The 15,036-nt window shown below is 32.4% G+C and overlaps 1 protein-coding gene across 1 annotated transcript in view; it reads right to left on the bottom strand.

The window, feature by feature from the left end:
* Window positions 1-15,036, bottom strand: part of LOC140448349 (juvenile hormone esterase-like) — a 34,684-nt gene that overhangs the window by 7,238 nt on the left and 12,410 nt on the right. The window contains exons 3-4 of the mRNA XM_072541439.1: window positions 9,374-9,907; window positions 5,249-5,581 (exon numbers count right to left, since the gene is read on the bottom strand). Of these exons, the coding sequence (XP_072397540.1) occupies window positions 5,249-5,581; window positions 9,374-9,907 (867 nt within the window). The remainder of the gene's footprint in view (window positions 1-5,248; window positions 5,582-9,373; window positions 9,908-15,036) is intronic.

Raw genomic sequence — 15,036 nt, 5'->3', positions numbered from 1 at the left:
AGTGGAACAAACGTATTGCGAGAATATACATTTTGAATGTGAGTACTACGGTAGCGAGTGCATACAAAGTACCACATCCTTGTCTGTAACCGAACTGAGAATTTGGAAGTAGTTTTTTCTTACTTAACCATCATTCAACTCTTACGTTTAGTATCCTTTCTAATACTTTGAGAACACAAGACCTAAGTGAAATTGGTCTGTATGATTTTGTCAGATTTGGATCCTTCATTGGCTTTAAAATTGGGATGACAATAACTTCTTTAAATGCATCCGTAACTGCAGACATAAATTCCTTAAATATTTCCAATAAAAGATCTTTAGCGATTCGAGGAAGCAGATTAAAAATAGGATACTTAATGTGGTCATAACCAGGACTTGTGCTAGGACGATTATTTAAAACATAGCTTAGTTCTGTCTGTCTAATCGGTTGAAGTAAAAAGTGGTTTTTGTCGGCTACTATTTTCTTAGGTTTATTAGGCATAAATATCACTGTTAGAGGAGCAATTATGTCAAAAACTCTTCTATCCAAATATCTTCATAAGATTTTTTTTGTTGGTGATTTTCTTTATAACTTTCTAGCTTGAGTCCAAAGTACTCATGATGGTATTGATTTATTAAGAGAAGAGACCCAATTGACCCAGCTTTATTTCGCAATACTTTTTAGTTGTTTTTTTTTGTACTTGCCATGTTTGATTGATATTTTATATACCTTGTTCCCAAAATTACGTTCTTTTTTATAATTCATGAGTGAATATTGCCGGTTTTTAATAATAGTGTCACATTTAGAATTCCACCACGGTGGCGGGTTTCGAGTTTTTGGCTTAAAAGGTTTATATTGTGGTATTGCAATGTGAGCAGCATAATTTATACTATTCATTAAATGTTCATATTTGCTTGATGTGTTATTTGGAATTTCAGTATTTTGGTTCAAAAAGTTTTGTAATAAAGAAGTATATAAATGCCAATTAGCTTTTTTGATGTTCCATTTATTTTTTGGTAATATTTTTTCTGTTTCGGCTTTAATGCAAATATCCAACTGTATAACAAATTGATTTGATCCTAGTATGTCAAGCTAGATGAAGTGCTTTAAAATAAGGGGGAAACACAATAGATCTGCAAAGGTCGCAGTGTATCAGGCTCTATTTGCCGCCCCATTTTCTACATTCTACATTCTAGTATGTCTGAAGAGATAGACCATTCAGTCTTACTAACAAGATCAGGACTTCAAAAAGTAACATCAATCATTGAGTAATTCTGGTTAGGTTGAGTTAGTATTGCTGGTTGTCCATTATTTAAAACTGTAAATTCAAGATCATCTGCCATTTTAATTTGCTGTATTTCGATTCCATCATTTGTAGTTGAACCCCAAATAGTATGATGGGCATTAAAATCACCTCCTATTATAATTAGTTTTTGTAACTGGGAAAATATATATATCCAATCATTTATTGTGCATCTTATTTTCGGGGCTCTATATAGTGACATAAAACTAATTTGACTATTTCCATATTTAATTTTTGTAGTACATAACTGCATTTCATTACTGTAATTATTATTTTCAATTTTTAGTTCAGTAAAAATCATATAATACATTTTTTTAAACCATGTTTCACTGATAAGAGCTATGTCTATTTTGTTAGTTACTAAATAATGCATCATGCTGTAACGATGAGTCCAAGCCATCACCGTTAAACCAGCGTGCGCGCGAACCAACCCATGAAGTAGGAATGTATCGACAGTAGAAAGGGCAAAACTAATTACCAAGCTCCGCTATATAAACCGCAACATTTCCTCATAGAGGGAGAATCGACAGGTGTTGACTGAAGGTTCTCTTCTTCCCTACCCCGGCTTGTGGACGTGTTGAGTTCACAAGTTGTTCCGTCCCATACCGCCGTTACCCAAAGAGCGTGTTGAGCTCTTCACTACCCGTACTCTGAAGCAGTCGTGTTGAGACTGTCGAGGAGTGTCCTATTAACCCGAATCACTTAAGGGACGTGTTGAGTTCCTTTCCTTTCTTTGTACCTATCGTCCGCTGTTATTGAATCGATACAACGTTCCCGTAAAATTTCAAATACACACTCGCTTGCCGATAAGACTAATTTCATATGACAAGGTCAAACTTAATTTGAATAAATAGGCCAGGTACTGAGAAGACTAAACCAAATTGTAAATATGTACATAAGATTTTTGTCAATTTAATTTAAGGAAGACAATAAAGTTTTACTTTTATTTTGAACTCTGTCTCTGACTGTCTAAAAGCTACCCGGATAGTGACTCCCACGAGAGGACATCACAAATGGCGCCCGAGCAGAAAAATACGTTTTAAACAATAATACCGACCGAATTCCGAATTTTATTTTCATGAGACAGTACTACATTTCAAATTTTAATCAAATACAGGGTGATTCACAGTTCAAAAATGACAGACGCTCCGGAAACGTCGAAGGTTAGTTGGGTGTTCCTATTAAAGAAAGACGAACTTATAGCCGAATTAACAAACAGAGAACAGCCGACGGAAGGGAATTTCAGCGAGCTAAGAGCGAGATTAGTTGCGATCATCAAGGCACCAACTCAAAAAGGCCAAAACCCAGAGGAAATAGAAGAAAACCAGATGGAAGACAGACAAAGAAAGATGGAAATAGTACGCAAATGGGGGTTACACTTTGACGGTTCAAAAGACCCAATAGAATTCATAGAACGGTTGAAAGAACTCCAGACAGCTTACGGCCTACAAGATACCCACGTTTTACAAGCTCTACCAGAAACATTAAACGGGAAAGCATTACTGTGGTACAGAAACAATAATAAATATTGGAACGAATTAAAAGACTTCGAACAAGATTTCCGCAATTTCTTCGTTTCCTCCGTTCTCACGCAATCTCTGGAAGCTCAAATCCGGAACCGACTCCAACGAAACAACGAAGGTGTAAAAGACTACATCATTGATATTCAAACAATGATCAGAAGACATGGTGAATTCAATCACCAAGAAGAACTAAACAGGATATACACCAATATGAACCCGAAATACAAGTTGTATATAAAGAGGCAAGACGTATCGTCAACACAGGACATCATCAGACTAGAGGAAGAATATAATATACAATAAACTTTATTGTCTTCCTTAAATTAAATTGACAAAAATCTTATGTACATATTTACAATTTGGTTTAGTCTTCTCAGTACCTGGCCTATTTATTCAAATTAAGTTTGACCTTGTCATATGAAATTAGTCTTATCGGCCAGCGAGTGTGTATTTGAAATTTTACGGGAACGTTGTATCGATTCAATAACAGCGGACGATAGGTACAAAGAAAGGAAAGGAACTCAACACGTCCCTTAAGTGATTCGGGTTAATAGGACACTCCTCGACAGTCTCAACACGACTGCTTCAGAGTACGGGTAGTGAAGAGCTCAACACGCTCTTCGGGTAACGGCGGTCTGGGACGGAGCAACTTGTGAACTCAGCACGTCCACAAGCCGGGGTAGGGAAGAAGAGAACCTTCAGTCAACACCTGTCGATTCTCCCTCTATGAGGAAATGTTGCGGTTTATATAGCGGAGCTTGGTAATTAGTTTTGCCCTTTCTACTGTCGATACATTCCTACTTCATGGGTTGGTTCGCCCTAAATTTTCAACATTTACTTTTTCAATATAATCCCAAATATTTTTAATATTATACTATCTGAGCGTAAATTGAAGGTTTTCTTTTCCGTTTCCATGACAGCTCCTACATTGTTGACATTTTTTATGGTTATGCTTTGATTCACTGGGGAACAATTTGAAACTCAATTTCTGTTAAGTTAGATTTTTTGGCTGTTTTCTATAGAATTAGGCGTGCTGATTTCAAAACTGTTTTTACTTTTCTTCTATCACGTCAGGTTCGTTTTCTATGTGGGTGGGCCGCATGTTGGTGGGAGAATGACGCGCTGATAACTGCAACTGGTCTAGACTTGACTTTTCAATGTCAGAAATTGAAAAGAATGCGTGGTTGGAATTCAAAAACATTGTTAAAAACTTTCTTGGAAATACACGAGCATTGAATTACGCCGACATTGTCCAGCAACTCTTGGATAGCTTCCAAAAGCTAGGGTGCAACATGAGCATTAAAGTACATTTATTACATAGCCACCTTGCTAATTTCCCGGGCAATCTTGGTGCGGTGAGTGATGAGCAGGGTGAGCGTTTCCATCAAGATTTGAAGGCCATGGAAGCACGATATCAAGGTAGATGGGACGTACATAATAATGGCTGACTATTGTTGGAGCATCAAGCGCGAATGTACACAAACTGAACACTCCAGAAAAAGCTATAAAAGCAAATTTCTGTCTTAATTTGTAAGAACTCTTCACTAATTAAACAATTTTATTTATACGAACTCGATTTAACTTGAATTAAATGTTTTGTAAACTGTAGATTTGGTACGTTTTATTTTATGTTCTTTTATATGCATGATTTTTGAGGATACCCTGTAGTTTAAAAAGTTGACGTGATAGACAAGATCTGAGGTTATTCTCAGACTCAGAGGACACAAATTAGTGAAAAACAAGTGTCAGATCTAATTATACATAAAAAGTGAATCACAATACTAATTAGAAGACCGGCTCGTTTATTATGTTTTTTGCACTTAAATTTTAAATCTATACTGTTTAAAATTATTAAAAACTATAATTTTTATCATACAACTTTTAAATTCAAATTTTCACTTTGACAGTTATTTGACGTATGTACCTATTGAACAACAAGGTTAGTTAGAAAAATTTAGTAAACGTTATCTATGGAAATTCAAAATTGTAGGGTGTGGCAAAGCAAGATGAGTCGCATTTCTGTCGTGTTTATTTTTGTATTTTTTGTCCAACCATTTAGTTGAACATTTAGTTTATCTTTTACTGAAAAGCTATGATGTCCGCCCACTTGGTTAGTCAAGTTTCAACGCACTAAGATCTTGGTTTTCCTACGAGAAACCGAATTTGAAAAATTATTCTACTATAATAAATAAAGAAAATATAGCTAGGGCTTTCCTGACTGGTTAAAAAAAATTTTCTTGGGTCCAGTAAGGGTTACTCATGTCCACCTAACTGGGTTTACGTGGCAGTTAAGTTAGTGGCCGTTAACTCTCTAAAACTTTTAATTGCTTTAACTTATGGAGCCAACGGTCTGACTTTCCTTATGGAAATACTATACTATATCACAATCAAGACTTTTATTATCTAATAATTATATTTTACATTCAAAGTCAAACTACTTACATTAATTCGTCCAACAGGGTCAGCTTCTGGACGATAAAAATTTCTTAACTTGTCAACTAATCGCTTTACTTGCTGGGTTTCTGTAAAGTTTGTATCGTACGGTAGAATCTGCTCAAGGGGTATATCTGCTACTAATTTCTCATCAATCATTTTAAGTTTCGCCATGATGTCCAAGAAAAGGCCTTCACTGTTGTTGTAACCAATGATAACAGGCACATCGTTGTACTTTCCTGAGCGGATTATGTCGATAGGTTTTTCTGTTAAAAATGCTGTTGGGTTGGGTCTTTCTATCACTGGAGATATTAAACCGAGATCTGCAAGTAACTTCTTTGACTATAACGAAAAAGAAAAGTGATTTAAAAAAGTCCAATTTTGTTTTGTTGTAGTTAACACTGACTAAGTTGGTACAAATAGCTAGGTACAAAAGCAGTTCATATTGTCTATTTCAATGCTAAGAACAACAACTGTAAACTCGGAAAATAACATTGAAAGACAAGATACAATATCTTAAGTCGATAATATTTCGCCAATATAAACGGTATTTTCACCAAAATAAACAGTACCGAAATTAAGACGACTGAGGAACCCAATACATATTTATTTGATTGGGCTTATTTGTCAATAACTGTCACAGTGCTCTATTATTAAAACCACCATGGAAATGGTTTTCACAACTAAGGAGAAAGTTTTAAAATAGAGCAATATTTTCACTAATACGGAAATGGACGAAATGATAGTTTAAGTTTGAAACGAATGTCTGGAAAATATCAAAAGTGTTTAACAACATGCCCCGCAGTAAAAGTATAATCTTAGCATTCGTTAAGAAATTTCGTAACATTGGTAGTGTATTGTGTCAGCGCAAGGGCTCTTCCAGTCGTCTAAAAGTAGTTCCTATCAACAGTAATCAAAAATGCGTTCTTGATCAGATCTTATAGTCTCCACAATGAAGTCTTCAACGTGCGTATAAAGTGAATATCTGTGAAACATCCGCACCTCGACTGTTCAAATCTGATGATTATCCTTACCGCAATCAAATTGGACAAAGACTAAATATTGCAAACAAAGGAAGGAAAGTTTATAGTGAACGAGGGTTGAGTCTAGTGTATGTAGATCCCTATTTCTTGAGAAATATATGGTTTTCGGATGAAATTCACATTCACCGGTTATGCCAATAGACAATAAACTCGGTTTTTTTTTTATTTTAACGCCCAGAAGTCATTGTAGAGAAACCACTTCACAGTGAACGAGTTAACATTTCTTGTACTACCTCTGGGCATTGGTTCTTACTTTGTTGAAGATGAGACTGAGCATGCAGTTACTGTTAATCTTAAATATTATATATAGTGTATTCAGAGTGACCAATCACGACGCAGATTGTCATTCTGGCCTGCCAATCACAAACAGCGTTATTAACTGCGTTGTCATTGGCCTTCCGGTGGTAGATTGCTCTGCAAAATTGCAAACACGAAGTGTATAAAAAGGCAGCACATCTTCCAATCGGGACCTAGTCGTCTTACACTACTAGGCCCGCTAGACCTTGTTGGCCGAGTGTGTCGTTTGAAAATTTGAAAAGAAGAGTCCGAACGCTTTTTACAGTGAATACAAACAAAGTCTATTTCACTACCAAGTATTTACTAGGTGTAGGTGTTCACGAAGGTGTAGAAGGCTGAGTAGCGACTGTTGGTCATTCTTTCGTCGAGGTGAAGAAAATTTTGATAGTAAACTTGTCACCTCACAAAAGCAACTATCGACTCGGAGGCACATTCCCTGCCTGGGCGAGCATCGATCTTTGAGATAGGAAAGACAGGTTGCCTTATACCTATCTCAGATCGTGTCGAACTGGCACAGTGTTCCGCTGGTCCACTGACGGTTAGGAGTGAATAAAGGCCCTAGTGGACTTAGAATCACTCCTCACTTGGTGGCCCAGTCGAAGTCGCTCTTCAAAACCTTCTCGATGGAAATAATCAACATCTTTACAAGACATAAGATTGTTTTTGAGGGAGGTAACGTGCGAGGTATAGCACCAACGGCAGAGTCGCCACTCTGACGGTATTCTTACACACCTTGTAATATACGAAATCTGATCTGGGCCTGGGGCTGTGTTTTTGGATGTCTTACGTACGGTTCCACCAACGTGATCTAAGTAAAATCTTATCTGAGTTTTGCTTAGTCAAAAAAATTTCTTAGTTGTAATTTGCGTTCCACCATACAAGTTTTTACTTAACTTAACCAAGAAAAAACTTCTCAAAGTTCTCAGAAATACCAACTTTGCAAAATTGTCAGAAATTTTTTAATTGTTGACTCGTTATTAATGCAGAAACAACAAAAAAAGAGGAAAAATAAAAACATTTGTGTCATTTTTGATACTGTCTTTAGTTCAACGTCATTTCAATATTTATTGTAAATGTAAATGGTGACTTGTGTTCTTGTGTATTTTGATATTTTATATTGTAGCTAGTGTAAAATAAATATAATAGTTTAAACTATAGTACACACTATATTCTATATATATATATATGGCTTTTATGTATATATATATATATATATATATATATATATATATATATACACGATAAACTACACACTTCGGTGGAATTTACAAAAAAATATATATATATATATATATATATATATATATATATAAAAATAAAAATCCTATCGACACAAAAACATCTACGTATGCTACATATACACTATAAACTATTATATACTATATACTACTTTGATAATATAGATTACTATACCACGATATTACGATATACTATACTATAGATTGAATAAGAATATAAAAATAAAAAATCAAATTAGACCGAAAAAATGTGAGTTAACCTAACATCGACGATCAACAGAAGAAATTTAACCTCACTTATGTGTCAATATATGACAGAAGATGAATTTCAATGCATGCTCCAAGTTAAAATTTTTGCTTAAGTCGTCGTAGTAGATGACTTAAGCTTAAGCAAAAATATTTGTACCTAAGTAAATATTTGTAGTTAGTGGAACGAAACTCAATGGACTTAAGTGAAAATTATTTCTAAAGATCAAATTTTCACTTAAATCTAGTTGGTGAAACTGGGCGTTAATAACATATTTCAGCTTGGCTGATGTTATTTCTTTTAGTAAATAATGTTCTTCTATAAGTGTACCTGGTATATGTTTGTCAACAAAAGGTGGACTTAAAGGTGGCGTCTGTAAAATATCTTCTGCAGCTGAAGGGGAACATGTTTATTGTTTGTGTTTTTATTGTTCAATTTCAGAATCCATGGGCTTCTGGTTTTATGTTTAAACATTTTCGTAGTGTCAACTCTAATTTTGGGACATTCTAATAATGCTCGTATTTTTCTAGGTTAAAAACGGTGCAAGGAATATCGTTTATAAGTACAAACTATCAGCGGACAAACTTTGTACGTGTGTTAGCATAAGCAACATTTAAATTCACAAAATTTGGTAAATAATACAGTAGACTCCCTCTATAACGAGAAGTGAAATGACAGACTAATTACCTCGTTATAAGCCGATCTCGTTCTATCAGACAATCATAATACTGTGTATACATATGAATCTGTAGTTTTCTAAACCATTAACTTCCTATAGTGAAGCCATTCGGAGCAATATAAGATGCTAATAAATATTGTTTGAATGGCGTTTTTGAAAAAAAGTTATTTACTTTTAATGTCAATGAAATATGTATTAACAAATTAGTTTTTTGTTATTATTACACAAATTTCATTTTGACATTTGCAACGTTTTTTCAGGCAGGTCTTTAAATATTTATTGTTTTGTAATTGTTCTAAAAAAATGACTTGTTTTGTTCAGATTAAATTAACTTTATCCATACTTTCTAGTTATGGAGAAAATACAATCTATTACTCAGTAAAAATTAAATTTACTCTACGCATGGTTCCTTATGTTTGATAACGTTTGTGTTCGAAATATTTCTCTAAAACCTTTATTACAGAATATCTATAAATACGACACGACAAACTTCTTTCAACATAATACATTAATTTTCCAAATTAAAAAAAAATAATTGAGCAAAGCTTATACTCTATATTGACCAGTTACAACGAAATGTATATTTTTTGATTGTAAACATTGTTTAAAAAAATACCATTAAGTCCTTACCTTAACAAAACTCTGTTGCTGGTCGTAAACCTCTTGAACAGGTGCATCTCTCAAACTTTTCAAAAGTTCCTTCTCAGTCATACTTGCTTTTCCATGAAACTTAGCAAACTCAGTTAGTGGAAAGTTTGTTAGAGCCCACGGATTCAACGTCGATCCACTCTGAACTATGGCTTTATGAAACAAACCTTTCGTCGAAGGAGATAATAGTAAATATTCAACAGAAGCTGCTCCTGCGCTTTCTCCAAATATGGTAACATTATTGCAATCTCCATTAAAATTTTTGATATTTCTTTGGATCCACTTTAAAGCCAGTACTTGGTCTTTTAGACCTGCATTGCCAGGAACGTCCAGTGATTCGTCTTTTAAACTAAGAAATCCTAATAGACCGAGTCGGTAAGTGATAGTGACGAGAACTATGTCTTCAGTCATAAGATGTTCTGGACCACATGTCGTAGTTTCGTGAGATCCCAGTACAAAAGCTCCTCCGTGAATGAAGACCATCACAGGTTTTAATTTGTTTTCTTCAGTGGGAAGCTAAAACAAGATAGTAACTTAATACTATAGGATTATTCGAAAATATCGATAACTGAAATTTAAATCCGTAAAATAAAAACTAAATAAAAAAATTCTACCAAAGTCTCTTAAGTCTATTCCACAAAATCAACGGTTGAATGAAATTAGGTTTGTTTAATCTTAACAATTTGGCCTGAAGTTAGTATTTTAAAGCTATTGCCTTTAAATCATGAATGTGTTGCTTGTGTGAGTTCATTTCAAATAGGTAAAAGAAATAAATTAAACTTACTCACAATCAGTTTAATTTTACTACCCAAAACGACCGATTCCGTTTTCTAAAATTTGCAAAGCATCATCAGGTCAGTGGTACAAAGTAAATTAAATGCTGAAATTATAAAAAGCCATGCAATTTTATGCATATTAATAAACACAGACATGTAATATTGGCATAATTACTATAACTTTTTTAATCTATATCTTTAGAAGACAGCACCCTAATATGGGCTTTTTATAATTTCAGCATTTTGCAAATTTTAGAAAGCGAAACCGGTCGTTTTGGGTAGTAAAATTAAATTGATTGTGAGTAAGTCTAATTTATTTCTTTTACCTATCTATTGCCTTTAATAAATTGGAATTTATGTGATTGCAATTGAAGTGGACTTTGAATTTTTGTTTAATTAGTCTAAATTAGTCGAAATTTAAATTTGTACTAGAATTTCGCGCTATTTTGGGCTACTTAATTTTTTTGATTGTTTACAATTAGGTTTGGTAAGGGTATCACTGCAGACTCGTTTTTTATACTAATATTTAGTTATTAATAAATGACTTATATAGCAAAGACCATTATGACCTTAATATTATGAAGCATCTGAAATATACCCTGGTCGTTTGAAAGTCCAGTTAAACCAGATAATTGAATAATTTAAATTTAAGTTGATGCTATATTGACGGATTTCACAGGACAACCAACATACTGGCCAGCAGATAACAAGACAATTCCGGATCTTACAAAATTTTGCAATATTTAAAGGTTTACCTAACAGGCATTCGAAAATAGAGCCCAGTTTTGACCTAAGTTTGAACCATAGCGTCATAAAATAGCCCAGGGGAAATAAGGATTTTTTCATGACACTCGTCCGGCTAGGCAGACGACAGTTGTTTTGAGTAGTATGGACTTCTGTAACAAAAGCCTATATGTTTCCTGCAGTCGATTTTTTGGACTTAATTAGTTATTAACAAATTAAGATCAAAAAACGGAAAATTTTTGCTTTTTTCGTTCATCAGCAAAAAGTGAAGTATTTTAAACAAATTTTGGAAGAGAAGAAACTTATACGTCCTATAAAAATGGCGGTTTCTAAATGTTTCTATTCTTATATCCTTATATACTTATTTGTTGCTTGGAAAGTTTCCAAATAAGTCAAAAATTTCGGTTTTTTATAAATGTTAATAACTTTTTCGAAAAGAAATTTATATTTCATGTAATGCTGTGCCCTGTAGTGCTTAAAATATGGTCAAAATTTCAAAGTTATCGGTGAAATAGTTTAAAAGTTATTTTATTTGTTTATCCCAAATTAATTCTTTTTGCAGCAATAGAAAATTAGTAAAAAATAGTCAGAAAATTATATAGTTTTAGTAATTGTAAGGATAGTTTCTGGAAGAAGAAGACTTGTTATATTATAACCATTAAAAAAAAATTAGGAAAATTAATTTTAAATATTGCAAAATAGTTTTGCAATAACATGTCGCCTTTTTGCTTATAAACAATTAGATTAACTTTTTAACCATTGCCTGCAAAAATATTATTTTGTTATAGTGAAAAAGTCTGAACAACTAAGAAATCTAGTTAGCGTTATTTACAATCATATACTTTATAGTTTTAATGTACAAAATTCTAAAAAGATTGCCCTTCAATGAAATCGCCCACAAAGCTTCAAAATGTGGTCCTTAAAATCGGCTGGCTTCGAAACTCACGGGAGCCGAAGGGAGGGGGAAGGAGCTGTTAGCTGTATCTCTGGTTCTTATTTATGGATTTCGACGTTCCTTTTTTTAATTTGTATGTACTGTTTGCGTACATTACGAATATGCATTATTTCAATAAATAAATTGTTAAACAAACTATGTAATTTGCTTAAAAATTTTTTTTTCAATTTTTTTAGTAATATTTGAGATAATTTTTTTTTAACATAAATATTTATAATTAATTTATACTTCTGTAATAAAATTGTAAATAATTTATTCAAGAACAGTTTCCAGGTAGGCGGCAACCTAGAAAAGATACATTTGAAAAATTGAAAGATTTATTTAACCGCACTGGTTCAGTGAATTATGAAAAACAGGAACGAACAAAAACTAGTGTGACAGAGGAAAACGAAATGAGTGTGTTGATGGCAGTTACAGAAATCCCACACACAAGTATAAGGAGTATTTCCAATGAACAAGAACTTAGTTACTACTCAATAGATATACTCAATAGATATAGTTACTACTTGATAGAATGTTTAAAACATTCTATCTAAAAACAAGATGCACCCTTATCATATTCAAAAGCACCAAGAAGTAAATAATGATGATTTTCAGAAACGAATAGTATTTTGTGAATGGGCCTTAGAAAAAATTTATCAGCAGAGAGATTTTTTTGGTTATGTCCTATTTGGTGATGAAGCTACATTTCATAGAAACGGTTCTGTTAATAGGCATAACATTTACTACTATTCAACAAGAAATCCATACCACATAGTCAAACAAGATGGTCTCTAAATGTGTGGAGAGGTATCGTCGGTAACCATGTAGTAGGACCATATTTTTTTGTAGATAACTTAAATGGTGAGATTTATTTAGATTTTATCGTAAATCAGTTACCGATATTATTAGAAGAGGTTCCGCTTAATATACGTGAACAAATGTGGTTTCTACATGACGGTGCTCCTGCGCACCACAACGAATTAGTACTTGGTGAACTTAATGATCATTTTGGTGAAAGATGGATCTTAAGGAATGGACCGGTAAGGGGGCCCCCAAGGTCACCAGAATTTAATAAAATGGACCCATTTTTTTGGGTTATGTAAAGAACGAAGTATATAAAATACCTCCAACAACAAGGGATGATATGAAAAATAGAATCTGAATTGCATTTCAAAATATTTCTTTACAAATGCTTAGTAATGTAAGCAATTCTTTCAATGTCCGCTTTCAAGTATGCATGGATGTTTTGGGAGTTCATTTTGAACACCTTACTTAAGTAAGAAAAATTAAAATTGCTGTTGTTTTTTATTTTTCTATGTGTTGTTATTTTTTTTTAATTTTCCGTCGGTTATTTTTTATAAATTTTATTTGAAATAAATTGTTTTCTTTTATGTGTCGTTATTTCGTTACTGAATTAATAAACAATAATGTCTAACTGTCAGTTTCTGACAAATCAATCATGGCAAACTCACAATAATTATTGGTAAACGTTAAAATATCTACCAAATTAATACTTTGATGGAAAATTAAAAATATCTAGAAAACTGATAACTTTAGGTATAGGGAGTACTTCATAAAATTTGAAGTACAATATTAGTACTTTTCGATAATGATATAAAATATAGGGTGTTCTATTTAAAATTACCAAGAAAATAATGTACTTGCATTTTGACTTACCCTGTATTTGATTTAACGAATATTATAAAAACGAATATGTTTTATAATTTTTAACAATTATTTAAAAACTATGGTTGCAATAGATCAATGTTCCTATACTCCCTTTTAATAATTATACAGGGAGTTAAACTTGATACGATTTTCAGGTAATATTGGTTATAACTTTTTAAATACCCGGTATAACATAATAAAAGTTTACACTGTTATGATGTGGAAGTGAAGCAGATTTTAAATTTAAAATTAAATACAGGGTGTTCCATTAAAAAAAAACATAAGTTTGGTCTGCCACCATCTTATGGAACACCCTGTAAGATTGTAACTAATTTTAAAATGTTGAGTTTAAAACTGCCTACAATTTTTTCCAATACCTTTTTTTGTTAATTTTTACTATAACAGTACTGAGCTTCCTCACACTAATCAATCACCCAGTATATATATATATATATATATATATATATATATATATATATATATATATATATATATATATATATTGAGATGATATTAACATAGGAGGAAGAAAATTAGTGTTTAAAAAAAATAATTTATAAGTTATATACTATAGAATATATTTATATGAGGGCATTCTTAAGAAATTAGCATATAATAAGTGTAAAAAGTTTTTTTTTAATAATTATGATATATTTAAGTGAGCCATGTGCATAGGCAACCAAATATACTATGAAAGTGACATTTAAGTGATGGTTGCGAATGTAGAAGTGGGGTTATTTATTGGTTTGAGATGTTTAATTTACAGATAATTACTGATTTGAGGTAGTATAGTTTATTAATTTAGGCTGTTTAATTTACATATAAGTTTATATTCTGATCTGAAAAGCCTAAATGTTAATAAAATTCTCGATAGAAAAAGCATTCTCTAGAACACGGAAGATAACCTTGTTTGCGAAATAGAGTATTCGAGAAAATTCATATATTTAGGAAATAGAACAATTCGAATATGATTTCTTGCCAGATGGTTCTGGAACAATAAAAAGATATAAATACTCGGTGATTTGGATTCAAGATGGTCAGTGGGGGTCAGACAGTTAGTTAGTAAGAAGACAGACACAGTTAGTGAAGTCAGTTGTTTAGTAAGTTCAAGATTAGTCAATCAGAATTAGGAAGAAAGTATAAAATATGCAATAATCAGTGATTTAGTATTAAAATTTGATAGTATTGGAAAGTGTATTAGAAGAATATTGGTTGGATATTGGAAGAAATTAAAAATTATATTATGATTGGAGATTAGTAGAAATCAAATTATAATGGTTATATGGTGATTGGATATTGGTGTATTAAAAAGAAGAATAAATATAAATGCTATTAAGAAGAAAAATATTTTAAATTGGTGGAAGCTGATAATTGGAAAAAGTAATTTCACAAAAACAAGGATAACCGAAGCTGAGAACGAAGACATTGAGTGGTGATTAAAATCTAAAAAAAAAATTAAAAACATATAAAAATAAAACTATTCATTTGTACACTTTCTCCTTCTGATTCTCTTTTTCCTT

This window comes from Diabrotica undecimpunctata, chromosome 1, assembly GCF_040954645.1.
Source record: "Diabrotica undecimpunctata isolate CICGRU chromosome 1, icDiaUnde3, whole genome shotgun sequence".
NCBI lineage: Eukaryota > Metazoa > Arthropoda > Insecta > Coleoptera > Chrysomelidae > Diabrotica > Diabrotica undecimpunctata.
The sequence above is the reverse complement of the archived record's forward strand: the minus strand, read 5'-3'. Positions and strand labels throughout refer to the sequence as shown.